Here is a 26,994-nt window from a genome sequence, read left to right on the forward strand (position 1 = left end):
ACAAAGTGGAGACGTCCTCCTGTTGTCTTTGGCTAGATCCTGCCTCTGTTGCTCATGGTGGATGGCAGCGTTGGTTCTGGGGGACTGAAGAAGGAAATCAGTATCACTGGGAGCTTCTTATAACTGGAGACTCTGAGATCTCCTGCAGCAAAATCTGCATTTGAATTCAATCACCAGCCAATTCACATGAGCACGAAAGTGTGAGAAGCACCTGGTGTAAAACACACAGTGTCATTGTCTTCTACAGGCAGGTGCAAAGGAGCTATTTAGACTCTTGTATCTGCCAGTTGAGGGGCTGTTCCCAGGGGGAGTGAACTCTTCCCAGGATTGCCTGGTACAGGGAGTACAGCGGGCAGGTGTGCTTGGCAGCCCACGGGCAGTCCTCCAACAAAGAGAGGCAGGTGCTGGTTGCTGGGAGGGAAGGCATGCGACTAGGAGAAATGGCAGGAGATCAGAGGGAGTGTGGGCAGAGCCTGGATTCCACCTGCCATGCTTCTCACAGGAGCAGACTGGATCTAATTTTATGTCTCCTGATTGAACCCCCTACCGCTCAGGGTAGCCTCCTCCGAGAAGAAGGGGAACACTTCAGACATGCTCTCCACTAGCTGCCAGGTTGCCAGCCTTAAATCAAATGTCACCAGGCCGCAGGGACAGGGGTGACCATCTCAGCAAAGCGAATTTCTTTCTCAAAACGTAAGTAATCTGTTACTAGAAATTTTTACTAAGCTGGTGCTGTGTGAATATTCATAGGTACTTAATTGTGTTTTAGAAAATGGCAAGTGTAAGTTTTGAGGTAAATGTTCCTAGCTTTTCTTCCTTTTTTTTTTTTTTTTGAGGGAATCTCCCCAAATGACAAAACTAGGTATCAATAATAACGTGGTTAATTTTTTAAAAAAAATTGGATTTATTGAGTATAATTTACAGACTATAAAAAAATTACTCTTTGAACCATTTAGCTCTCTGAGTTTTTAACAGATATGTATAGTTGTAAAATCACCACCACAACCAAGACACAGAACAATTCCATCAAAACAAGAAAGTTCTCCTTCACCCACTCAGGCCTCTCCTTCCCTCATGCCAAACTCTTGGCAACCACTGAGCTGATTTCTGTCTGAACAGTTTTGGCTTTTCCAGAACATCGTATAAGTGGAATTACTCACGTGGTATTCTTTTGTGTCTGGCTTCTTTCACTTGGCATAATGCTTTTGTGATTTACCCATATTGTGCATGCCCATGGGTATTACTGTAGTGTAACTACTATTCCTTTATATGGCTGAATAGTAGTATTCTTGTTATGCATGTACCAAGATTTGTTTATTCATTCACCAAACACTGGGATGGGTCCACGTATTGGCTATCATGCTCAGTGCTGCTATGAACGTTGGCATGCAGGTTTTTGTGTGAATATATATTTTGGGTAAACACCTAGATGAGGAATGATAGGGTCATGTGGTAACTGAATAAACCTTGTAAGAAACTGCCAAACTGATATTCCAAACTGATAAAGCCATCCCACTGCCACCAGCAGTGCATGACAGTTCCAGTTGGTCTATATTCAGTGTGTCTGTAAAGTCATGGTGCACTTTTGACCAGTCACAGGAAAGCAACAAAAGATGATAGAAATGTGAAATCTACACCAAATAAAAGGAAAACCCTCCCAGTTTCTGTAGGATGATGTGGCCCCATGTGCGCATGCACAGATGATGACGTAACACTGTGTATACAGCAGAGCAGCCCACGGCCATGCCAGTCGAGATGTGGACGGTACAGAGGAAAGTTCAGTGTGTTCTGTGGCTCGCTAAATTCGAATCCATGACCAAAGTGCAACGTGAATATCGACGTGTTTATAATGAAGCGCCACCACATAGGAATAACATTACTCGGTGGGATAAGCAATTGAAGGAAACCGGCAGTTTGGTGGAGAAACCCCGTTCTGGTAGGCCATCAGTCAGTGACGAGTCTGTAGAGGCTATACGGGATAGCTACCTAAGGAGCCCTAAAAAATCTGTGCGTGAGCCCACATCGAACTGCACTGAATAGGTATGAAACTGGGAGAGTTTTCCTTTTACTTGGTGATTTCACATTTCTATCATCTTTTGTTGCTTTCCTGTGACCGGTCAAAAAGAGCACCATGACTTTACGGACACACTGTATTTGCTAGCACCTGGTGTCACTGTCTTTCTGCCATTTCAGACATTCTAATAGGTCTGTAGTAGTTGCTCATTGCAGTTTAATTCTTGTTTTCCTAATGGCTTGTGGTGTTGAGCATCTTCTCATGTGCTCATTGGCTTTTCCTCTATCTTTTTTGGTGGAGTGTTCAAGTCTTCTGTGATTTTTCTATGAGGATTCAATTGTTTTCTTATTATTGTGTTTTGAGAGTTCTTTTGTAGTCTGGTTACTTTTCTTTTTATCAGATCTATGTTTTGAAAAGATTTTCTCACAGTCTCTGGCTTGTCTTTTCATTTTCTTAATGTCTTTAAAGACCAGAAATTTTTCTTTTCTTTTCCTAATCTGCTTCTTTAAAATAAAATGAAGATGTCATCCATACATCACAAGTGCACCCTTTTAAGGTATACGATTCAACTGGTCTTAGTACACGCCCACATTGTGAAACTACCACCACTGTTGAGTTCCAGAATATGTATTCATCACCCCAAAGAGAAACCCCAGGCCCATTAGCACTCACTCCCCATTCTCCTCTCCCCGTAGGTCCTGGCAACCACTATAGCTTTGCCTACCTGGACATTTCATGTAAATGGAATTATATAATATGTGGCCTTTTGTCTCTGGCTTGTTCACTTAGCATGATGGTTCCAAGGCTCACACATGTTGTAGGCAGGTATCATTTCTGTCTATGGCTGAGTACTATTCCGTTGCATGGGTAGACCCCACTTTGTTTATCTCTTCATCAGTTGATAAACACTTGGCTTGTTTTTACTTTTTGGCTATTATGTATAATGCTGCTGTAATTTTTGTGTACAAATTTTTGTGTAGACATATATTCTAATTTCTCTTGGGCATATATCTTAGAATCAAAGTGCTAGGTCAGATAGTAACTCTTTAAAAAAAAAAGATTTCTCTTTAATTAAAAAACTAATTTAGTCTATATTTTAAATAGGAAAAGAGCGTCAGTGGAAATTCAGAAAAGGAAAAATACAATAAGCAAAGCCATGGTCAGTTGGCTTAGCAGGAGAGCATCGGCCCGGCATGTGGATGTCCCAGGTTCAATTCCCAGTCCGGGCATACAGGAGAAACACCCATCTGCTTCTCCACCCCTCCCCCTCTCGCTTCTCTCTCTCTCTCTCTCTCTTTTCCTCCTCCTAGCCATGGCTCGATTGGAGTGAGTTGGCCCTGGGCACTGAGGATGGCTCCATGGCCTCTGTTTCAGGTGCTTAAAAGTGGGTCTGTGGCCCTGGCCGGTTGGCTCAGTGGTAGAGCATCGGCCTGGCGTGCAGGAGTCCCGGGTTCGATTCCTGGCCAGGGCACACAGGAGAAGCGCCCATCTGCTTCTCCACCCCTCCCCCTCTCCTTCCTCTCTGTCTCTTTCCCTCCCGCAGCCAAGGCTCCATTGGAGCAAAGTTGGCCTGGGCGCTGAAGATGGCTCTGTGGCCTCTGCCTCAGGCACTAGAATGGCTCTGGTTGCAACAGAGCAATGCCCCAGATGGGCAGAGCATCGCCCCCTGGTGGGCATGCCAGGTGGATCCCGGTCGGGTGCATGTGGGAGTCTGTCTGACTGCCTCCCTATTTCCAACTTCAGAAAAATACAATAAATAAATAAATAAATAAATAAATAAATAAATAAATAAATAAATAAAATTTAAAAAAAGTGGGTCTGGTTGCAATGGAGCAATGGCCCCAGATAAACAGAGCACCACCCCCTAGTGGACTTGCTGGGTGGATCCTGGTGGGGCACATGGGGGAATCTGTCTCTGCCTCCCCTCCTCTCACTAAAATAAAAAAAAAATTTTTTTAAATACAATAAGCAAATAAATATATAAAAATAACATACTGCAAGCACTCTCTATGGCTTTTTAAAATGCAAATTAAACAACAATGGGACCTATTTATCACATAGACAGAGACTTTGTGTTGAACCTTTACAGGTGTTGAGGGTTCTGGGCTGGGATGAGGGAGGGAGTTTTTGGACACTCATTCTTTGTTGGTCGGAATATAATTGAAACAATCTTTTTAGAGGGCCTTTGGCAAAATAAATGAAAAACCAGTTTTTGAGGTTTTTTTATTTATTAATATTAGAGAAAGAGAAACATCGATGTGCTGTTTCCCCATGTATGCATTCACTGGTTGATTCTTGTATGTGCCCTGACTGGGGATCGAACCCACAACCTTGGCATATCAAGATGACACTAACCAACTAAGCTACCTGATGCAGGCTTGAATCAAAAACCTTTCAATTAGAACATAATCTGACACAGAAATTTTACATTAGAACTATATCCTAAGGAAATAAGTATGTTCTCTGATATTTAGGAGACTTGACACAGAATTGTTTATATAATATGAAAAATCCCAGAGACAATGTAAATGCCTCACATAGGGGGTTGGATAAGTACCGTAATTTAATGTTTGTCCATATAATGAACTACTCTGAAGCCATTGATAATTTCATAAGTGTATTTATCTTGAAAAGGAAGGATGGTTATGATGTATTTTTAAATAGAAAAATATAAACAATATATACATTTGTAAATAAAAGTAGCTACATGAGTCACCGAGGATGCATTTAGTGACAAATAATAAAAACCTCAACTTACCTAGTGTGCGGAGGACCTGGGTTCGATTCCCGGCCAGGGCACACAGGAGAAGCGCCCATTTGCTTCTCCACCCCTCCGCCGCACTTTCCTCTCTGTCTCTCTCTTCCCCTCCCACAGCTAAGGCTCCATTGGAGCAAAGATGGCCCGGGCGCTGGGGATGGCTCTGTGGCCTCTGCCTCAGGTGCTAGAGTGGCTCTGGTCGCAACATGGTGACGCCCAGGATGGGCAGAGCATCACCCCCTGGTGGGCAGAGCGTCGCCCCTGGTGGGCGTGCTGGGTGGATCCCGGTCGGGTGCATGCGGGAGTCTGTCTGACTGTCTCTCCCTGTTTCTGGCTTCAGAAAAATGAAAAAAAAAACAACAAAAAAAACCCCTCAACTTATACTGACTTCAGCAAGCAAATTTTTTGGTTCATATAGCTAGAAACTCCAAAAGTAAGACAGATTTTGGTGTTAATTTAATTTAGCAGTTCAGAAAGTTCTTTAGCAACTGAACTTCTTCTCATACTCTTTTTTTCTTTTGCCTTCTGAACCATCTGCTTTCACCTGAAAGGGGTTTGTCTTGTTGTGGCAAGATGGCCGCCAACAGCTCCCAGAGAAGCTATTGGTGTCCAAACCTAGAGAAGAAGGTCTCTCCCCAGCTTTTAGCGGGAATCCTTGGCTTCCCTCTGATTGGACCATCTTGATCATGTGCCTTTCCTGGCAGAGAAAGGAATGCTTTATATCAGTGGTCCCCAACCCCCGGGCCGTGGACCGGTACCGTTCCATGGGCCATTTGGTATCGGTCCGCAGAGAAAGAATAAATAACTTACATTATTTCAGTTTTATTTATATTTAAGTCTGAATGATGTTTTATTTTGAAAAAATGACCAGGTTCCCTCTGTTACATCCATCTAAGACTCACTCTTGATTGCTTGTCTCATAAATTTGACAATTATATTTAAAAATACCACAGTTTTTATGAGGTCGCATAATTTTATTTTGTGCATTTATCCATTCCACCCTAAAGGCCGGTCCGTGAAAATATTTTCTGACATTAAACCGGTCCGTGGCCCCAAAAAGGTTGGGGACCACTGCTTTATATTGCTTGAGTTAGGTCTGGCTTAGGTACTGATCCCTAGAATAAACATTGTGTCAAGGTTGTAAGATTATTGAAATTTTATTTAGCCAAATCAGGACATACTCAGAGCTGGGGATAAGATTCATCTCATTAATGTTCCCCAATGGTGTGGGGTGGGATGGATGTTGAGAGCTCATCCTGAGATCTACCTCCCCACATAAAAAAAGGCTGGAAGAATGTTCACCAGAGTGCCAACAATGGTTATGTTCAGGTGGTGGAATTACAGGGAGTTTTTCATTTTCTTTTTTCTGCTTATCGGCATTTTACATTTTTGACAACAAATACGTATTACTTGAATAACTTAAAAAAAGAAATGAAGGTTATAAATAAGAGGAAAGGTTGGCGTATAACACTTACACTTAGTAGCGCGAGGGATTAAAGCAGACAGGTTGGCCAACAGGAACTATGGGTTTTCAGAATGAAACCCACGGTGCCTCTGCAGAAGCTTCTAACTTCCTTTCTCTGTTATGAAACTGTGGTCATTTCTATAGGAGTAGTCTGAGATCTCTGAAGGCTAGTCTCACTTCAAACCACTGGTTGAGATTTTCCCCTTATTGCGGGGGGAGGGGAGGAGACTTTTTTGCTTTCTCTAGAGACACTTTTTCTTGTCACCTAAATGCCACAAAGTGGGTTGCCAACCCAGAAGGGTGCAGGGAGCAGGCATCTCTTTGTAGAAGGACCCCTGTGTGCAGAAAGCAGGCGCTGGCACTGAGGTTCCCCACTTCCTTCTTGGAGAGAAGGCGTTGGGTGTTCAGGAAGTGGACATTGCAAGGTCCCCGGCTCTCTCTGAAGTCTGGCAGTTTTATGCTGTGAACCACACAGAGTGACACCGGCTGCAGGCACCACTGAAGGGGCCCCGGGTCTGAAGGCTCAGGGTCCTGGGAGAATGTGGAATGGGGCACATCCGTTGACTCACTTCTGTTAGATGCTGGATGTTGGGGGCTCTCCCTAGGATTCACGAAGAAACTCCTGCAGGCCCTTCCACAACTTTTTTCCCCAGGAAACAGAATTCATATTTCTCCGTTGACAGGAAAGACCTCCATGGGGAAAGCAAGGTAAGAATTTTCCATGTCAGTCTAGACATCTCATTGCTCACTTTTATTTCTGCATGAAATTGATTCTCAGCACTGCAATTTCAGAAAATTTGATTTTATCTGATCGTGCCCTCTGGCACTATTCCGTAGTGGTGGTGAGCAATAAGCTGGCATTGCTGTTTCATAATGAAAGCTATATTTACCAAAAAAGACCGAAATGCCCCAGTCTGAGCGGTCAGGGCACCCTGTCTCAGTAAGAAAATACACAACGTGGGAGAGGAAATGAGGCCGGCAGGTGGATGTTGGATGGTCTTAAGGAGCCAGCCCGTGTGTCTACTGGGAATGTTACCCACACTCCGCCTGAATGTAAACCTCACTCAAGTGTGGACTCGCTTTCTTTGTTTGCTGTCATGTCCACAGCATCCAGAGCAGTAGGAGGTACTCAACACACATTTTATAAATGAATGGCTGGGAGGCCAGCTAGCAAGGTGGATGCATTTGTATTTTCTCGAGTCATCGTCCCCTGAGAAACTTTCCTTGACCGTTCTAGGAATATTAGACTCCCTTCTCTGAGTTTCCATAGAACTTAACAATTAACTCATAGTATTGAAACTAGACTGCTCACAAAAATTAGGGGATATTTTATCTCTTCATACTCATTTGGTAATATCCCCTAAGTTTCGTGAGCAGTGTATTTGCCTGTCTATCTTCCCTAAAAGACGGTGAGCTCCACAAACATAGGGATTCTGCCTTATTTTTCCACTTAATTAACTAGAGACATTTCACAGTGCTCTGGCACATAGTAGATACTCATTGTGTAAAATAATAATCCTGTGGCAACCGCATCCATATCTCTCAGCTAACGGGATCTACTTGTCCAGTGGATCAGGATATTACATTTCGTCTTCAATGTTGGTGATGTACCATTAACTTCTTACTCTTTGCTTTTCACTGCTTCCAAGGGAACAAGCATCCTTCTATTTTCATCTGTTATTTTAATATCTCTCCGTTGAACCTGCAACTGTGAATAGTTTCCATGGATTACATTTCCAGGATCAAATTAGTTATTATACAAGGAGGCACCTTACTTAGTCTCATCAGTCAACCATCTCCAAGTCTTGGTTGGGGATGTATTATTTCTGGGAGGGCCACCTAGACACAGCACATCCCTCTGAGGTTATGTGGTTTCTTACAGCCCTGGTCATGAAAACGGAAGTCTCCAGCCTGGTCCCCACTCGCTCTGGCTTGTCTCTTTTACCGACCGTGCTCTGCTGTCCAGGGACGGCACTTCCTTCAGCAGGTGCCCTGGCCTTCTGAGCAGGCTGTATGTATGTATATTTCCTTGGGGGTCCAGGTTTGGCCTGGTACCCTTCTGCCAAATCTGAAAGAGAAAATGGCCTCACCAGGCCCCCAGTCCTGGGTCATCCAGAAATAATATTCAATGTTGTAAGACCGGGAATTCAGGCAGCCAAGATACAGACTCAGTGGCAAACACACATTTTAGAGCAGGGCATGCTAGGACTCGGAAAGAAGGTAGATACTCAAGTTATATAAAACTGGCAATAACCAGGAAATAGTGAGGCAAGCCTCTTTCTTTGGCAGGGTGTGCTACAGCCAAGAATTTTATATTCTCTTTCATTTTGTGTGGGTTGACCCAACGGATGTGGACGATTTGAATGCCATAGGAGGTGGTGACAAGGAAGTTCTACTGGAAGGTTCTTTGAGTGCTGGAGCAAGGCTCAGCAGACCAGAGTGACACCGCCATGCATTTGTTGGGGACTCGTCACTGGGATTCGTAGGTCTCAGCCTCATTGAAGGCCTACCCGCACCTCCCAGGAGCTGTGATGCTGCACTTGTGCCGCCATCCGGCTCCGTCCAGTGGTGTTGGACACTGAGAATCCCTGTGCTGACTGCTCATTTGATCTTTGATGGTGGAGTCCAGGGATCGGGAACCTATGGCTCGTAGACAAATCTTTAATAATAATAAAAAAATAATGTTTTTTTAAATTTTTATTTATTTATTCATTTTTAGAGAGGAGAGAGAGAGGGAGAGAGAGAGACAGAGAGAGAGAGAGAGAAGGGGGGGAGGAGCTGGAAGCATCAACTCCCATATGTGCCTTGACCAGGCAAGCCCAGGGTTTCCAACCGGCAACCTTAGCATTTCCAGGTCAACGCTTTATCCACTGCGCCACCAACACCAAATTTGGGACAACACCAAATTTTTATTGGATAATGCGTAAGATACATGGGTCGTTGTATGGCTCTCATGGAATTACATTTTAAAATATGTGGCGTTCATGGCTCTCTCAGCCAAAAAGGTTCCCGACCCCTGGCATAGTCTGTCTGCATCCTGATGGCATTGAGAACATTTTAGTCTTTTGAATCAAACCCCAACATTGGCCAGTGTCTTAATCTAGCTAGTTGTCCCCTTCAAATACGTGTTTCCTTTAAATTAAATAAATAAAATTTTTTGGTCTGTTTTCCTTCTTCAGGCATTATCTATAATTTTCCTTTATCAGATTGGCTTCAATTTCCTAACCACAGCACCAGTTTCCTTTTTCTTTCTTGCACAGCTGTGGTTTTCTGGAGGGCTTCTTTACCCTCCTGGGTGCTTCTCAAACAACTGTGCTGAACTATCTGGTGTCCTTGCTTTTCCCAGGAAGCTTCTGCTAGCCCCATGTCAGCACTGTCTGGGACCCAGCCCGGCGCTGCCCGCTCTGGTTTTCCGTGCAAGAGAAAGAATAAGACTTTCCCCAGAGCCTCTTCTTGGAAAGAAAAGGAAGGAATTCACCTTTCTCTAAGAAAAGGTTTGTGGTCTTTTCTTTTTTTTTTTTGTATTTTTCTGAAGCTGGAAACGGGGAGAGCCAGACAGACTCCCACATGCGCCCGACCGGGATCCACCCGGCACGCCCACCAGGGGCGACGCTCTGCCCACCAGGGGGCGATGCTCTGCCCCTCCTGGACGTCGCTCTGCCGCGACCAGAGCCACTCTAGCACCTGGGGCAGAGGCCAAGGAGCCATCCCCAGCGCCCGGGCCATCTTTGCTCCAATGGAGCCTTGGCTGCGTGAGGGGAAGAGAGAGACAGAAAGGAAGGAGGGGTGGGGGGTGTGGAGAAGCAAATGGGCGCTTCTCCTGTGTGCCCTGGCCGGGAATCGAACCTGGGTCTCCCGCATGCCAGGCCAATGCTCTACCGCTGAGCCAACCGGCCAGGGCCGGTTTGTGGTCTTAATACATTTTCTCCAATTCAAAATATGTGAGCTCGAGCTCTGTTGTTGCCGTCCCTCTCACGAAGGGTACCCGCGTGGGTTCCTCGCCCACTTCCGAATCAATAAGGCACATTTCCTGAGGACAGAGGCGGTATCTCCCCCATCTCTGCAGGCCTTCCATTTAGCACAGTGCCCGACACGCATGGGCAGTCACACCATCTATGTTTATTGAGTGAATGAATGAATGAGTATAAATGAAGAAATTGGGATGGATATTAGCATGAATTTTAAAATTCTGATAAAAAAATTTTGGAACATTCAATAGTGTTTTAATGGTAATGTAGCTGGGGTTTTCAAAGTTAATTTTCTTTGTCACCATTAGTTAGGATGTCAAGTCTTTTTGAAAAATATGAAATACAGTTACAAATAATCTTTGCCAAAATAGCATTTAGTGACAATAATATATTTTCTATTTGTGAATAAGTCCATTAAATAAAAAAGGTAAATATAATGGCCATATTTACTGATAATCACAAGAAAAAATATTGAAACGTTTTTTTTTATAAATGTGATTTAAAATTCTATGCCCATTCTAAAAAACAAAAATAAATAATACTGAAATTTACCAAGAACTATAATAGTAGACTTTTCTATGAAAAGATGCAAATCTATCCAAATAAGAATAGAGAATTTGCTGTGATAGATGGGCTTATGTCGCTGCCAAAGGAACTTTATAAATAAATATATAGGCTCTGACAATTGAGAGAAATCAATTTTGTAGTTAAGTAAAAGTTCAAGTTAATAATTATGTGTTAAGTAAAAATCCTCAGAGCAGGCAAAAGGTTAAGGCATTCCATGAATTTTCACTTTCAATGATAAGATTTACTTAAAATCATATAGTTTTCCAGTCCAGAAAGTTTGCTTTGCAGGACATGTATAAGGTGAACGGTGCAAAGATGCCAAATAAAGACGGGCATTTAACCAAGTGATATAGATTGTACATAGGTTTTGAATTAAAAGGAGTTCTTTTTCTTTTCTTTTTTTCTGGCAGAGACAGTGTAAGGCCAGGAGCTGCCATCGTGGCCATTCACATGCAGGTTCGCATTGGATTCGGACAGTTGGTAAAGAAACAGCGGAGCCAAAAACTGATGGGCCATAGTCTTTAATTCTAGCTTGCACCCGGCGGGCAAGTAAAAATACACACTGGGCTCCAAAACCCAGTCACATTCAGTGCTCACAAAGCCACTGACTTATCCGAGTTTCCTAGAATCAAAGGTTTCTAGCTCACCAGACTTAATCACCTCTGTTTCCCATCTCCTTCCTTATCCCAGATACAAACTCTGTACAAACTGGCATCTCACTCAGCACTCCGCCATCTTGGCTGCTTCTCCTGGCCTACTCCACGTGGCCTTTCTCCCACTGCTGGCTCTACTCTCTCTGCTCTCTCATGCTAATCTCAGGAACCAAGCCCCTATTTTATAGTGTAGCTTCACAACCTCTAATCCAATATACAAAATAGGAAAGTCTCTACTACAAAGTCACTTCTCTGAGGCATGATTGGATTGTACCGCCCCACAGCAAACCAGGTGGGAAAGGCTTAATCCCAAAACCAAGCCTCAGGCTACAACGATTCTCAACACACATTAATATCACCTGGTCAACGGCCTCTTTAACAAAGTGAGCATAATACATTTTATCTGCCCAACAGACAGAGAGACAGACAGATAGGGACAGACAAACAGAAAGGGAGAGAGAAGAGAAACATCAATTCTTCATTGCGCTCATTAGTTGTTCACTGATTGATTTCTCATATGTGCCTTGACTGGGGGGCTACAGCAGAGCGAGTGACCCCTTGCTCGAGCCAGCAACCTTGCACTCAAGCTGGTGAGCTTTGCTCAAACCAGATGAGCCTGTGCTCAAGCTGGCGACCTCGGGGTTTTGAATCTGGGTCTTCCGCATCCCAGTCCGACGCTCTATACACTGCGCCACTGCCCAGTCAGGCAGGAGTTCTTTTTCTTTAGTGAAACAAATCACAGCATATAAAAAGGTGAATAAGAATAGCTAAAATTGAATTGCACCTTAATTGGGGGAAATAGAATGAAATCTCACAGAAGTTAATAATAAGCCTCAATGCTGAATCAGAAAGAAAAAGCTCCAAAGCACTTCTTGGAATCTGCTGATTTCTCCTTTGCCAAGATTGTGCTGATGATTAAGCTCTTGGTTTACAGCAAGAGCTGGACATGGTCTGCTGAGACACAAAAGGGTGTGACTCATTTCGGATGAGGCGGTGTGAAGCTAGTTGCCAGGGCCACCATCACAGCCACCTGGCCCATGCAGGTTCGCACTGGATTCAGACAGAGCCAAAAACTGGTGGGCCATCATCTTTAATCCTAGCTTGCACCCGCAGGCAAGTAAAAACACACACTGGGCTCCATGCATTCAGTGCTCACAAAGCTACTGACTTATCCGAGTTTCCTAGAATCAAAGGTTTCTAGCTCACCAGACTTATTCACCTCTGTTCTCCATCTCCTTCCTTCGCTCTGCACAAACTCTGCAAAAACTGGCTTTTCCTTCAGCACTCTACCATCTTGGCTGCTTCTCCTGGTCTCCTCCACATGGCCTTTCTCTGCTCTCCTCTCTAATGCTAATCTCAGGAACCAAGAGAGCAAGCTTCCATTCTGCCCCCATTTTATAATGTAGAAATCAAAACCTTTAATCCAATATATAAAATAGGGAAGTCTCTAACACAAAGTCACTTACCTGAGGCATGATAGGATTGCACCACCCCACATCAAAAAGGGTGGGAAAGGCTTAGTCCTAAAACCAAGCCCCAGGCTACAAGGATCCTGCCTGCCCACAGCCCACCCCCAACACACATTAATATCACCTGGGTGATGGGCTTCCATGTGGGCAGCGACATCTTTAACAAAGTGAGCATAATATATTTTATCTGCCCAACAGGTGGCTGTCTGAATTGTCCAATGGAAGTAAACCATTGACTATGGGGTAGAGAACTGCTTACTAACAAAACACAGAACTCATCATTGGGCTGCAAGGTAGTCTTTGGTAAGCTTTAATAGCATTCAAGTCATACGCAAGGAAAATACAGTTTCACTAGCTTAATGATGCAGTCATGCGTCATTAAAATAGCGTCAGCATATTTCAGAAGTACATGCTACAAGATGAACTCTTGTTGGAGAAAAACCAACAGACTAAAGAAAAAAAAAAAAAAAACAGAAACAAAAAAACAACCTCTCAGATTGTGGGGAATAGGACTGGCAATGAATCATTTTCTCAGAAGCAGAATGATGGCTGTTTGTTCTTTGTGGTTTATAGACATCATATTGACCCCTGGCATCTAGAGAGAGAGAAAGGGAGAAAGACCATCTGTTTACTGCCTGCTAGGTAATTGTGAGAAGTTTCAGGAATGTGTAAGCTCCATGAAGTCAGAGACTTGCTGTGTGTTGGTTATGTGATAAGGTGCCAAAGAACTGTAAAAGTTAGTATTGGCAACGCCATTTTAAAGAGGAAAAGTCAGGCTTCTAACCCCCTCTTTCCTGTGGAGAATGGAGGAAGAAGAATGTGGGAGCTTCCTGGCTTACAAGGACAACTGGGACATCTAGTCATAGTTTAACTATGTTCTCTGGAAGGATAAAGGTTATCTAAAAACTTCCTCTTGCCTTTCTTTAAGATCCTTAGAAGACAATGTTTACATATCCTACACCGATTCTGGCTCTTCCTCCCCTCCTGGAGCCCTGAGAGTGACGTATACCTCTAGACAAAGGGATCACGAGCCCACTCCCCCTTGCTTGAAAAACCTGCATTCTGTAACATTTTATATGCTTTCTAATAATCATCCCTCTTGAAATCCTTATATGTATAAAAATTTGCAAACTAAACAAGCGGGGACTAGCTTATTAGGTTTTCAAGGTGTTGGTCAAATAAGTTTGTAAATATGATATATATGTTTGCTCGCTTATAGTTTGTATTGGGTGTGGGGGACAGGCCGTAATGTAAACAGGCCAGGTCGTTATAGCCTAAGGCTTAGTTTTAAGACTAAGCTTTTCCAACACCTTTGACTGATTGCATGATGTGGATGCTGCACTCTCATGAGGAATCCTCAGATAAGTGACTTTGTATCAGACTTCCTTGTTTGTATATTGGATTAAAGGTTTTGGTTTCTACACTATAAAGTGGAGCAGACCGGGAGCTTGCTCTCTCTCAGTTCCTGCTATCACCATTGCAGGGGCCTCCCTGATCCCTTGCCCTTCTTGGGAAAAGCAGGTTTTCTGCTTTTCCCTGGTCTTCTTTTGTGTCTTGCTTGTCTTGGTGAGACACCAATAAACAGAATGGCCCACCATCCTCCAACTCCGCCATTTCTTTACCATCTGCCCGAATCCAATGGGAACCTGCATGTGAATGGCCACGATGGCGGCTCCTGGCCTTACACAAGGGTATTTTCATTTGGCGTCTCTCCTTATCCTAAGCTAACCATTTTGCTGTGGCAACAGGGATGGGGGGTAGACACTAGAAGATTTAGGAATGTCTTTGATATGTAAAAAAACATTTATTACTACTGTGTTGATAATGTAAAATGATATTTGTCACTATTGTGTTATCTCATAGTTAATACGTAGGTATGTTTTTTGCTTTTAATAAATCCTATAGATGAATGTTGTAAGTTTGTTAGTAATTAACCGTTGTGTCATGCTCCCTCTCCTTTACCCCCCAACCTGTATGTGATCAAGTCTATATAACTAGCCTCAGAGCTATATTTGAGGCTGCACGATTTGGGTTAGCTATACCCCGTGTAAGTCATATATAGCCAGCTTATTAATAAATCTCCTTGTTGGGCAGATAAAATATATTATGCTCACTTTGTTAAAGATGGCACTGCCCATGGGGAAGCCCATCGCCCAGGTGATGGTATTGGTTGCCCTTCTTTTTGGGATGGGCGTGATTATATTAATATGTGTTGGGGACAGGCTGTGGGCAGGCAGGATCCTTGTATCCTGGGGCTTGGTTTTAGGACTAAGTCTTTCCCACCCTTTTTTAAAAAAAATATTTTATTTATTGATTTTTAGAGAGAGGGGAGAGAGAGAGAGAGAGAAGGGAGAGGAGCAGGAAGCATCAACTCCCATATGTGCCTTGACCAGGCAAGCCCAAGGTTTCAAACCAGCAACCTTAGTGTTCCAGGTCGACGCTTTATCCCACTGCGCCACCACAGGTCAGGCCCCACCCTTTTTGATGTAGGGTGGTACACTCTCATGAGGAATCCCATTATGCCTCAGATAAGTGACTTTGTATCAGAGACTTTCTTGTTTATATATTGGATTAAAGGTTTTGGTTTCTACACTATAAAGTGGGGCAGACTGAAAGCTTGCTCTCTCTCTGCTCCTGGGATTAGCTTTAGAGGGGAGAGCAGAGAAAGGCCACGTGGAGGAGGCCAGGAGAAGCAGCCAAGATGGTGGAGTGCTGAGGGAGAGGCCAGTCTGTGCAGTTTATGCAGGGAGAAGGAAGGAGATAGGGAACAGAGGTGATTAAGTCTGGTGAGCTAGAAACCTTTGATTCTAGGAAACTCGGATAAGTAAGTAGCTTTGTGAGCACTGAATGTATGGGTTTTGGAGCCCAGTGTGTGTTTTTACTTGCCTGCCGGGTGCAAGCTAGGATTAAAGGTAATGGCCCACCAGTTTTTGGCTCCGTTGTTTCTTTACCATCTGTCCAAATCCAATGCGAACCTGCATGGGCCAGGCAGTTGTGATGGTGGCCATGGATACTGGCCATACACTCCTCCTAAAATTTCTTCTGTATCCTGCCTCGGTGTCTCTACGTAACCCGCGGAATTAAGGTAATGTACTTTATAACAGTTACTGTGTACCCCCAGCACTTAGATCCATGCTGGGACACACAGGTAGCTAGAATTTACTAAATGTCCATCTTTGCCACTTTCGTTTCTTGGTTAGTCCCATGTCAATGCAGAGAGCTCCATCCAGGTAGAACTGAATGACTGTCTTGTTTTAATCAAGGTAACATAATTTCATATAAATTTATTATTTAAGTTTCTAAGATTCATGAATAATGTCATGTTACATATGACACCATTATAATTAGTCTGGCACAGCCTTTTTCTAAAATTCTGGGAGGACTCCTATGCCTCACGTCTGTCTGCAGACAGGACAGTGAAATGTGTCATGAACTTGTGTCCTCTTTGTTTACAGATATCATTGTTACTGCATTAAGTTGGATCATACACTACACACCATTATCTAACTGTTAAAATGAGAAGAGCTTCATCATTATTCTTTTTTATTTATTTTAAGATTTTATTTATTGATTTTAGAGAGGAGAGAGAAAAGGAAGAGGGGAGGAACAGGAAGCATCAACTCATAGTAGCTGCTTCCTATATGTACCTTGACCGGGCAAGCCCAGGGTTTCAAACCGGCAACCTCAGTGTCCCAGGTTGATGCTCTACCCACTGCGCCATCACAGGTCAGGCACTTCATCCCTATTCTTATGAGCTACCTTCTTTCCAATGCTTTCTTCTTATATATATATTCCTGTTCTAGGTTTGTGAATTTGTTTTACCTTGTCCATGCCCGTGGGCAGCCTGGTGTTTGACAGGCTTTCAGTAAAGATGTGTGTATGTTGCTTTTTAGGGAGTGTTTTTAAGAATTAAGTAGTTTAGAAAAGCACTATTTTATTAAAGCAAAACAGTGGGTCTTTAATGAATCTTGTGAGTATTTATAAGAATGACTGTAGATCAAAATTTTGTTCAGAAAAAGATGGAAGACAAAGCTGGAGAATTTCCCTTTTTTATTTATTTTTATTTTTTATTTTTATTAATTTTAACAGAGTGAAATACATAAATTAGAAAAAACTAAGAACTATATGAATCCATACATAGATGGGACATAAAAATGAGACTCAGAGACCTGGACAAGAATGTGAGAATTTCCCTTCTTATTAAAAAGGCAGGTTGACGCTCAGAGTTACTAACTGCCCGGCAAAGCGCTCATTAAACGTGTGTGTATTTTTCTGTCTTCACACGTCAACAGGATATACCTACAGGGGCTTTGTAATTTCACCCCGCTCTGTGCGTCATCTCTGAGAGCTGTTTCCAGATGGTTCACACTCATGGCTAATATTTAGTAAGTGCTTATTCTCTAGGTCAAGTGCCTGGTGCTCAGTAAACACCAGTTCCCTCCCTTCCTTCCTTCCCCTTCGAAGAGAATAACAGGGGAGATCTCTTAAGCTTCACGGAAGTACAACCACATTAGAGCAAAGAGAAAGACACGTTTAAAGAGAAGGGAGCATATTTATTGTGGGAGAGAAGGTCTTATCATTCAGAGAGGGTTTTAAGAGCCATTCTAGAAATGTCTGCTTCTGCTCATTGGCCTCTGCAAGCAGCTACTGAGCACTGGAAATCATTTCTGAAGTTTGTTCTCAGCCATGAATACTTCCCGACAGGGCAAGTCAGACACCGGCCCTAATGGCAGCAGTCATTGCCTGAGTATGAGCACCCAGGGAGGAAAGGTCTCCCCTCCTCAGAGACCAGGGAGCTTTCCTTTTGCAGAAATTCCTAGGAATAGGTCCTGGGTGGGAAAGGGGGGAGTTGAGCTAAACCCATTTCTAGGTAGTCATTCTCCGCTACCTAGAAATGAGGGGGTCACTAGCCACTGCTTTTCCCTGCTGTGTCAGTGTGCTGGGGCTGCCATAACAAAACAGCACAGACTGGGTGGTTTACACCAGAGGGATTGGAGTCTGGAAGTCCAAGGTCAAGGTGCTGGCAGGGTGGGCTTCCTCTGAGGCCTTTCTCCTTGGCTTTCTCGTAGGTAATCTTCCTTTTGCTACTTCTCTGTATGGTCTTGTGTCTGTGCACATGTCTCTTGGGTCTCTCTTGCTCTCTCTGTATGTCTTATAAGGGCACCAGTCAGACTGGACTAAGGTCCCCTTCTGATGGTCTCATTGTACTTTAACCGCCTCTTTAAAGGCCTTATCTCCAAACCTGGTCACATTCGAAGGTTCCGGGGGTGAGGGCCTCAATACTGTATATGAATTTAGTGGGAACACAACCCAGACCATAACACCCACTCAGTCTTCTCTTTCTTTCTCCCTCTCTACAGGAATTGAACCCACACACTTCCATATGGTAGTTAGGAAAAAAACCTCAACAGACAACAAAACAAAATGTCAGCTCAGAAATCTGAAGAGCTGGGTTTGCAGCCAGACTTCACTGTTACCCAGCAACCCCTGAGAGGAAGCGTGGGGAGCCCTTCACAGTCTTTACATAGTGACCTTCACTGATCTGGGCGCCTGGCCCAAGGGTGTAGAGAGCGGGCCCTGGGCTCAGACTGCCTGGTCCAAATTCCAGCATCCCTGTCATGAGCTAATTGACTCTGACCGAGTTACTTCCTTCTTTGTGTCCCTCGGTTTTCTCTTCTGAAAAGTGGGAATAATGACAGTGCCTACGTTATAGGCTCGGTGTGTGGGCTAAAAAGGTCAGCACCCCCACCCGGAGCCATCTCAGTGAGCAGTGAACACGTGCCATCTACTATTATACGTCGTGTGTGTCATATTTCATCTCTATGTATGCTCTCTCCTGGGTCCTCCACTTTCATTAGTATGCATCTCGCACTCCTTTGGTTTCCTTCTGAAGTGGGGTGCCTGTTCAGGAATGGCTACTGTGTGAACAGTCAGAGGTGAGAGGAGTGGGAAACCCCACAGCTCAGCACCCCGGTCTCATGGTGAGGCCAAGGCAGCCGCCGCCCCTGCACAAGCGGGATCTGCCTCTGTCCCCAAATGGCCTGGCCAAGAGGGCACAGGGTGGAGAAAGATTGGGCTTCTACACGTTCATCAGCAAAGCGCCGTCCTGCGGCCAAGCCGCTGCCACCACCTTTGGATATGGACGTGGGGATAAACCCAGACCAAGCACAGAGAAAGAGCAAAGGCTAGTTATTCAGAGCTCGCTATAGCAGGGAGGCAGCTGCCGCTGCTTAGATCTCGGTGGAGACTCCCAGGCACGCAGAGGAGCCGGAAGGCTTTCTGGTGGGAAAGGGAAGGGCCCAGATTTTGCTGTCTGATGGCTGTGGTCCCAGGGAAGCTCCGGGTGGCTGCCTAGAAGTGGGTGTCCTATTGACTGGGTAGGAGTACATATTTGGCTTTCTCTGGTTGGTCCTTAGTTGGAAGCAGGGACAAAAATTAGGGACAAGACCCAGATGCTCTACTGATCTTGTATGTCCCCAGGCCAGGCCTTCCCACACATCTGCTTCCTTGTCGGGGTTTTTGCAGGGAGGAGTTAGTGGCTGATCTGTCAGGGCGGCTGTGGAGATGATGTAATTCTTTCCTGAAGTCTCTTGGCACCAGGGTTTGATTTCAAAGCTGAAGCCGAAGTAACATTCTGGGCTAGAAGGAAACAGGTATTCCCCCAGTTTAGAATTTCAGAAGAAGAAAAAGGGAAGAACTGTCTTTAAGTGGAGAGACTATGAATAGATGAGGGCTGGGTAGCCATGAGCTCCCGATGTGCAAACATACCTCTGAGAACGGATTGAAGTTGGGAGGTCGGGAGATCCTCTCTGGCTGCTTCTCCTGAATACAGTACTGATCTTCCTGAGGGCTTGGAATTAGATGAAAGGCGGAGACACTGGCCCACGCTGAGGTTGCAGATCCGCAGGCTCCTGGAGATTGCGTGTGTACAGAAAGTATTCTGAGCAACCGCTCTGGTAGCCACGTCTTCACTGCGCCGTTCCTCCTGGTCCAGCTGCCTGCCCCGCAGACCTCCTGGCAGGTGCCACTCAGCAAGCGAGAGCGGGCATTTCATGCTGGCTCTTCACCTGGGACACGTGCTGCTCCTCAGTTTAATCAGACAGAGCCTATACAGTAAATTTTAAGCCTTGGAGTGATATCAAAGTCCTCCAAATCTGGTCCTGGTCTCCATCTGTCCTTAGTCCCTTAAACAAGCCATCACTCCACCCAAACCGATCTGTTCACTGTCCCCCGAACATACTGGGGGTGGTCACACCTCGGCTCCTGTGGAGTTCTGTGGCTTGGAGTCTGGATTTCCCCTCTCCCCTCCTCTCCTCTCCCTTTCTCCTGCTTTGCTCTAGTTTTCATCTGAGAGTCACGTCTTACCTCCTCCAAGGGTCTTTCTCTCTCACTACCCCAGGGACCTCTCCGTTTCAAAACCCCCACTCCCATCGCATGCCCAGCTTTCTTAGGCATTTGGTGAATGAGTAAAACCGGATGTGATGTTTTTGGTTATTATTATGTAAGTACATTGTATGCTGCATCTTCCACTGGACAGGAAGCTTCTGTGTGACAATAACTGTGTGGGGTTTTTTTTTGTGTGTGACAGAGACAGAGAGAGACAGACAGGAAGGGAGAGAGATGAGAAGCATCAATTTTCCATTATGGCACCTTAGTTGTTCATTGATTGCTTTCTCTTATGTGCCTTGACAGGGGGGGTGATGGGGGCTACAGCAGACCGAGTGACCCCTTGCTCAAGGCAGCAACCTTGGGTCCAAGATGGTGAGCCTTGCTCAAATCAGATGAGTCCATGCTCAAGCTGGTGACCTTGGGGTTTCGAACCTGGGCCCCCGGCGTCCCAGTCCGACACCCTATCCACTGTGCCACCACCTGGTCAGGCTGACAATGACTGTGTTTTACCACCTTGAACCTTCCTGTTGAGGATGACCTGTTGTATGTTTCAGTGCTTGATGAAGATTGGTTGAGTAAAATGATGAACAAGGTGTCACATTGATTAGTGTGTTAAACATACCGGAGAACTAAACTGTTGCTTGAAAACAACTTCAGGTCTGGAGGAAGGGCAGTGGGTGGTGCCGCCTGTGTTACAGCTGCAGCTGCAGTGGTTCCGGGGAAAAGAACAGCTTTTAGAATTTTATTCTAAAGGAAGCATAATGCCGTTCGCTCATGTTCAGGGTAGGGTTTCAAGTCTTAGTACTCAGATAGGCCAAGCCCAGCTCATTGCTATCTGGGAGGACTAGACAGGTGTGTGTGTGTGTGTGTGTGTGTTGGAGGGGCAGGTGGCCCCTCCAGGTGCAGGAAAGTCATGCCAAGCAGGAATCCAGCTGGAATGCTACAGCCGATCACTGAAATTCTAGGCAGAATGGTGGGTGGGGAGCAAGAATAATGGGGAATACAGCCCAAGAGCTGGGCCGGACTGGAGGACAGGCGCGGGTGTCACTGGGAGACCCACGTAATACAGCAGGGAGGCCTCCACCACTGTGGAGCCTGCCAGCGGCAACCACCCTGAGTCTGGGGCTCAGAGGCTGAGTCTCGGGTCCTGACAGGGGGCCTGGCAGGGTAAGGCAGGCCCCATCCTAGAGAGCCTGGGCCTCTATTCATGGTCCAACATGGGGCTAAGATAAAGATGTTCTGCGGCAGACCATTTAGGGTGGGGCCAATCTTGTTCTCAGAATAAGGTGAAAACCCGGAACTCCAGGCCCAAGTTAAGAGTTAGGCTCTGAGGAGGTGCGTGAGGATGTGAGGGCGACTCTGTAGATACAGAGAGAAAGGACGTGGAGGGTGGTGACGTCGCCTGACTGTGATGTAAGGGCCAGAGAAGTGTGGCGATTTCAGTATCCTGTCACCTTTCTTGTTAGTAGCAGAGCTAGGCTCAGAGCCCGGTTCATGTGATGCCCCCAGTCCAGGGGTAGAGTGGTTATTCTAACTTCCCAGGGTTTCTGTAGTCTCCACCGGGGGCCCTGCTTTTCCGTGGTGGGGTCCCGAGGACAGTGCCAGGGCTGTGCTCCAGGGGTGCGGGAGGAGGCACTCAATGTGGACAGGCGTGCCGTTTTCTGTTTATGATTGAGGGAGTTTGTGTAAGAGTTTGAGTGAAAAACCCTCAGCTAAAAGAAGCTTGATGATGAACTTGGCAATGACGGTGACAGTTCCCATTTCTTTTTTTTTTTTTTTTTTTTTTTTTTTTTTTTTTTTTTTGCATTTTTCTGAAGCTGGAAACAGGGAGAGACAGTTAGACAGACTCCCGCATGCGCCCGACCGGGATCCACCCGGCACGCCCACCAGGGGCGACGCTCTGCCCACCAGGGGGCGATGCTCTGCCCATCCTGGGTGTCGCCATGTTGCGACCAGAGCCACTCTAGCGCCTGGGGCAGAGGCCACAGAGCCATCCCCAGCACCCGGGCCATCTTTGCTCCAATGGAGCCTTGGCTTGCGGGAGGGGAAGAGAGAGACAGAGAGGAAGGCGCGGCGGAGGGGTGGAGAAGCAAATGGACGCTTCTCCTATGTGCCCTGGCCGGGAATCGAACCCGGGTCCTCCGCACGCTAGGCCGACGCTCTACCGCTGAGCCAACCGGCCAGGGCTGACAGTTCCCATTTCTACGCCTCTCTGGAGAGCTGGGGGGCGGATACAACAGAAGCCTGGAGTTCAACTGCACGACAATGGCCAAAAAGAAAAAGAAAAAACTTCATCAGAACAGGGAAAATTCTCCACAAAAGTTGACAACACAGTATGCAATATATATATTATATATATACCTTCAGCAAGGGATTTTGTAAAGAGCTATGACATTTTCGATCCTCAGGAAGTTGCCATAGTTGTGTCTCCATTGTGATATGACCTTTAGGAAGTCAATAAAATTGATTGTACCTCTTCAGGGTCTATTTTATAAACTGGAACTCTAGGAGCCAGAATAAAGGGATAGAAACCCATTTAAGCTGGCTCAAATAATAGATGTGTGTTAGGTTTTCAGAACCCAAGAACAGAAAATGCAGAGCGTCTCGGGAGATCGAGAGCAGGAGCCGAGGTTGTTCTTTCTGTCCTGCAAGGGCTTCTGTGGCCTCTCAGGAGCATCGTGGTGTCCTTTGTCTCTGCTTCTTTCTTATCTCTCTCTGTCTTTTTCTTCTGCTCATCTACACTCCAAAATGACGGTCAGGTCACTTATACGACATCACATTCAGACTACATTCTCTATGTAAAAATCCTTGGGTTGAATTTTTAAGGGACAGACATTAACTCAACATTCTACAGGGTGATTTTCCATTCATCAGATTACCGCCCCCCCCCCCCAGGTCCAATCAACTTTGAGGGGGGCGGAACTGAAGTGGTAGGCCATGAGGACGCATACAGCAAGGCTATGGTGAACTCCCAAGCTTGGATGGCTTGCAAGGGGGGAGGCAATAGTTGGTTTCTCTACAAGAGACTTCCATGGAAACAACAAAGATAGTGTGTTAGGAGTTTCTCAGGCTGCCCTCCCCCCCCCCCCCATTTACTGATGTGCATGTTTGAGAAAACTTCAGGGGCTTTCACATACATCTTACCATTTTAGTGATCATAGTCCAACAGCAGCAATACTGAGATAGCAGCACCTTCTTAGACATCAGTCTTCCAGCTTCTGAACAATGGAAACAATACTCCTATAAATATGGTCAAGTTGGCCATGCAAATGACTTTGGCCAAAGAAGACCCCAGAGAATGCATTCATCTGGCCTTGCATTTGACATAAACTTCCTTGGAGTGGTTGAGAAAGGAGGCTCTGAAGCTGTTCTCACAAATTCAGATCCTGGCCCCACTAGGCAAGATCACATAGGCTGGAGCAGGTTACTTAGCCTCTCCAAGTCCCTGTTTCTATGGTTTTGAAAAGTTTGTAATAAAACCATGTGGTAGAAAAGAAAACATCCTCCAGCGTTAGTGAGGAATATGCTCTGAGCACAGTTCTGATCCCTAGAAAGTACGGAGTAAATATCACCCATGATTATTGTTACTCTCCCTTTCATGTCTTACGGACCCAAACAAATTCAAGTCTCCACATCAGTTACTGCTCCGCCTTCCTCATAGCTCTTGCCCTAACTTCTTCGCCAGACTTTTGTAAACGTTAAGTGTTGACAAAGGCTTGGTGGTTCATCAGTTGACTTTTACAGTGTTATGCTTTGGGCTCCAAATTTTAAAAGCCAACCCTGAGTACAGGGCATAATCTTTTTTTTTTTTTTTTAATTTTTCTGAATTTAGAAGCGGGGAGGCAGTAAGATAGACCCTTGTATGCGCCCAACTGGGATCCACCCAGTATGCCCACCAGGGGGCGATGCTCTGCCCATCTGGTGTGTTGCTTCATTGTGGCCGGAGCTATTCTAGTGCCTGAGGCAGAGGCCATAGAGCCATCCTCAGCACCCGAGCCAACTTTGCTCCAATGGAGCCTTGGCTGTGGGAGGGGAAGAGAGAGACAGAGAGGAAGGATGGAGAAGCAGATGGGTGCTTCTCCTGTGTGCCCTGGCTGGGAATCGAACCTGGGACTTCCACATGCCTGGCTGATGCTCTACCGCTGAGCCAACCGGCCAGGGCCTGGGCTTCAAATTTTAAAAGTTGTCACAATTAAAGATGGAAGAGTATGCTCAAGTAGTAGAACCTTGACCTGATTTTGTGAAGTTTGTGGAGTATGGAGAGTACACCCTTCAGATCCTCCTTTTACGTGGTTCGAGTGAATGTTTCTCTCCTGAAATGAAGAGAAGACGCTATATGATTGCTCCGGCTTCCTTCGTCCGTGTCTATACTATCTAAAATTGTTATCCTCTAAACTGAGACATATGCAGTCTATTCCTTGAAACCGTGCGTAAGGTTAGAGAGCCAGAAAGCCACACGAGGAGCTTGAAGCCAGATTCACTCTTGTTCTTCTCTCCTGCAGGAGCCAAGTTGCCCTGAAGATCATGAACTTGTCTTCTGAGCACTGCAACATCTCAGACTGGCTGAGGCTCGAAGCGACGGTGAAGGCCTCTGTGTACATGGTCTCCTTCGCCTTTGCCACATTCATCACAGTCATCATCATCGCAATAGTGTGGCAGAATTCAAAACTGAGGAAGGAGGTCCGATACATCCTCCTCTGCCACCACCTGCTGTGCATCTCCTCCTACTCCGGCCTGGGGGTGGTTTTCCAAGGGATGCGGGCCCTGCTGGCCAACAGCCCCGTGCTCCTGTGCTGGCTGGTGTTTGGGGCCCAGCTAATCTTTGGAGAAGGGATCCTTTTCACTTTGGCCTTGATGGCTGTCAACACTTACTTGGCCATCTGCTGGCCATTGAAATCTCTGTCCTTCGTGAATTCAGTGAAGTATAGGATTCTGGCTGGGATTTGGATTATCATTGTACTCAAGAATGTTTGCTTATTTATCATAGAGGGCACCAACTCTACCCCAGTTTCTGTTTTAAAATCTGCACCTCTGTGCCCTGTGACTTTGAATGGCACTCCGGCCAGAGCCATTGGCATGGTTTTCCTTCTCCTTCTTCTAGCTGTCATTCTTATAAGTTACTTTCTAATATATCAAGAAGGCAAACGTGCTGGCCATTTTAATAGGTCAAATATCAAAGCGAGGAAGACAGTCCTTATTCATTTACTGCAGATGGGTTTACATGTAATCCCAACCTTGATATTCATAGGTTTGGGAAAGAGGTGTGGAGTGTTTTTCTTTACTTTAAATCTGGTGCTTTTTGGAGTGTTTGCCTTTGCCCAATGTTTTAACCCTCTGATTTATGGGCTCTGGAGCAGAGACCTGCAAAGCGGATTATATTATTGGATGTGCTGTCAACTGTGGTGTGGTCACACAATGAATAGCAGAGGGCCGGTCTAAAAAAAAACAAAACTCAGCCATTTTGAGTCAATAACTCTAGTCCTAATGGACCATCGGTGAGGGTTAACGACTTGCCTTCTACTCAATCTAAAATTGGTCACGTTGCCTGACCAGGCAGTGGCACAGTGAATAGAGTGTCGGACTGGGATGCGGAGGACCCAGGTTCGAGACGCCGAGGTTGCCAGCTTGAGCACGGCCTCATCTGGGTTGAGCATAAAGCTCACCAGCTTGGACCCAAGGTCACTGGCTCGAGCAAGGGGTTACTCGGTCTGCTGGAAGGCCCGCGGTCAAGGCAAATATGAGAAAGCAATCAATGAACAACTAAGGTGCCGCAACGAAAAACTGATGATTGATGCTTCTCATCTCTCTCCGTTCCTGTCTGTCTGTTCCTATCTGTCCATCTCTCTGACTCTCTCTCTCTTTAAATAAATAAATAAATAAATAAATAAATAAATAAAATTGGTCACGTTGATTTGATTTTGAACGTAATATAAGTAAGTCAAAGGTATCCATCTGGCTTACAGACTTCACTGCTGTATACACTGATTTGTCTTCAGCTAAACCATTTCTTTTACCTTTAATTCTAAACTCAGACCCACATTTTGGCAGCGTACCTTATTGTGTGTTTCAGTAGTTGGGCAGCTTTTGAGAACGCTCTTGTTTTTAGAAACTGAGAAAGAATCCATGGTTGTTGATATGAAGAAAAGAAGTTTGGCTCTTATCCTTATGTTAATTAGGGGTAGGTTTGGGCATATATGATAACAAAGCAGCAACAAAGTAACAGTGGCTTAAAAAGCTAGAGATTGATTTTTTTTTTGTCATGTAAAAGAAATCTGGAGATACCCAATCCAGACCTATGTCACAGCTGTGCGAGCAAGAGACTCACTCATTCCCTTTAATTTTGCCCTAATTTGTGTACTACCTCATGACCCAATGTGGCTGCTGGTGCTCCTATCATCACATTCACACTCTGGCCAACAGGAAAGAACAAAAGGCAAGGGTTTCCTTCTGAACACACTTTCTAGAAGTGATACAAGGCATTTTTCTTACTTCTAACTGGCCACATTTTAGTCACAAGGCTATGCCTGGCAAGGGACAGTGGGAATCAATTTTAGCTCAGAAGTAGTTTCCCCAGCCAACCATGAGGGCTCTTAATTCTAGGGAAGGAAGGAATAATGGATGTCAGGAGGCAAAACTATCTCAGGGGACATTTTTTCAGTAAAATACAGTACAAAGAAATATAATAGATCCATTACGATTGTTACAAAAATA

The 26,994-nt window shown here is 45.2% G+C and overlaps 1 protein-coding gene across 4 annotated transcripts; it reads left to right on the forward strand.

The window, feature by feature from the left end:
* The first annotated feature begins 451 nt into the window (after positions 1 to 451).
* On the forward strand, positions 452 to 26,132 carry LOC136378446 (probable G-protein coupled receptor 148). 4 transcript variants are annotated; one of them, XM_066345396.1, is made up of 3 exons: positions 452 to 693; positions 9,584 to 9,731; positions 24,786 to 26,132. In XM_066345396.1, exon 3 carries the CDS (start codon positions 24,808 to 24,810, stop codon positions 25,720 to 25,722), a length of 915 nt encoding a protein of 304 aa, XP_066201493.1. In that variant the 5' UTR covers positions 452 to 693; positions 9,584 to 9,731; positions 24,786 to 24,807; the 3' UTR covers positions 25,723 to 26,132. The 4 variants fall into 4 exon arrangements, with proteins under 4 accessions (XP_066201493.1, XP_066201491.1, XP_066201495.1 ...); XM_066345398.1 differs by lacking the exon at positions 452 to 693 and adding an exon at positions 6,727 to 6,945; XM_066345394.1 differs by lacking the exon at positions 9,584 to 9,731.
* The last annotated feature ends 862 nt before the right edge of the window (positions 26,133 to 26,994 follow it).

This window comes from Saccopteryx leptura, chromosome 7 (genome assembly GCF_036850995.1).
Source record: "Saccopteryx leptura isolate mSacLep1 chromosome 7, mSacLep1_pri_phased_curated, whole genome shotgun sequence".
NCBI classification, from domain to species: Eukaryota; Metazoa; Chordata; class Mammalia; order Chiroptera; family Emballonuridae; genus Saccopteryx; species Saccopteryx leptura.

Excerpts from the sequence above, each read along its gene's own strand:
- LOC136378446 (XM_066345394.1), top strand. The coding sequence starts at position 632 with ATGTCACCAGGCCGCAGGGACAGGGGTGACCATCTCAGCAAAGCGAAT. Across the intron at positions 694-24,785 it reads GCGAATTTCTTTCTCAAAAC|GAGCCAAGTTGCCCTGAAGA; the intron begins GTAAGTAATCTG and ends TCTCTCCTGCAG.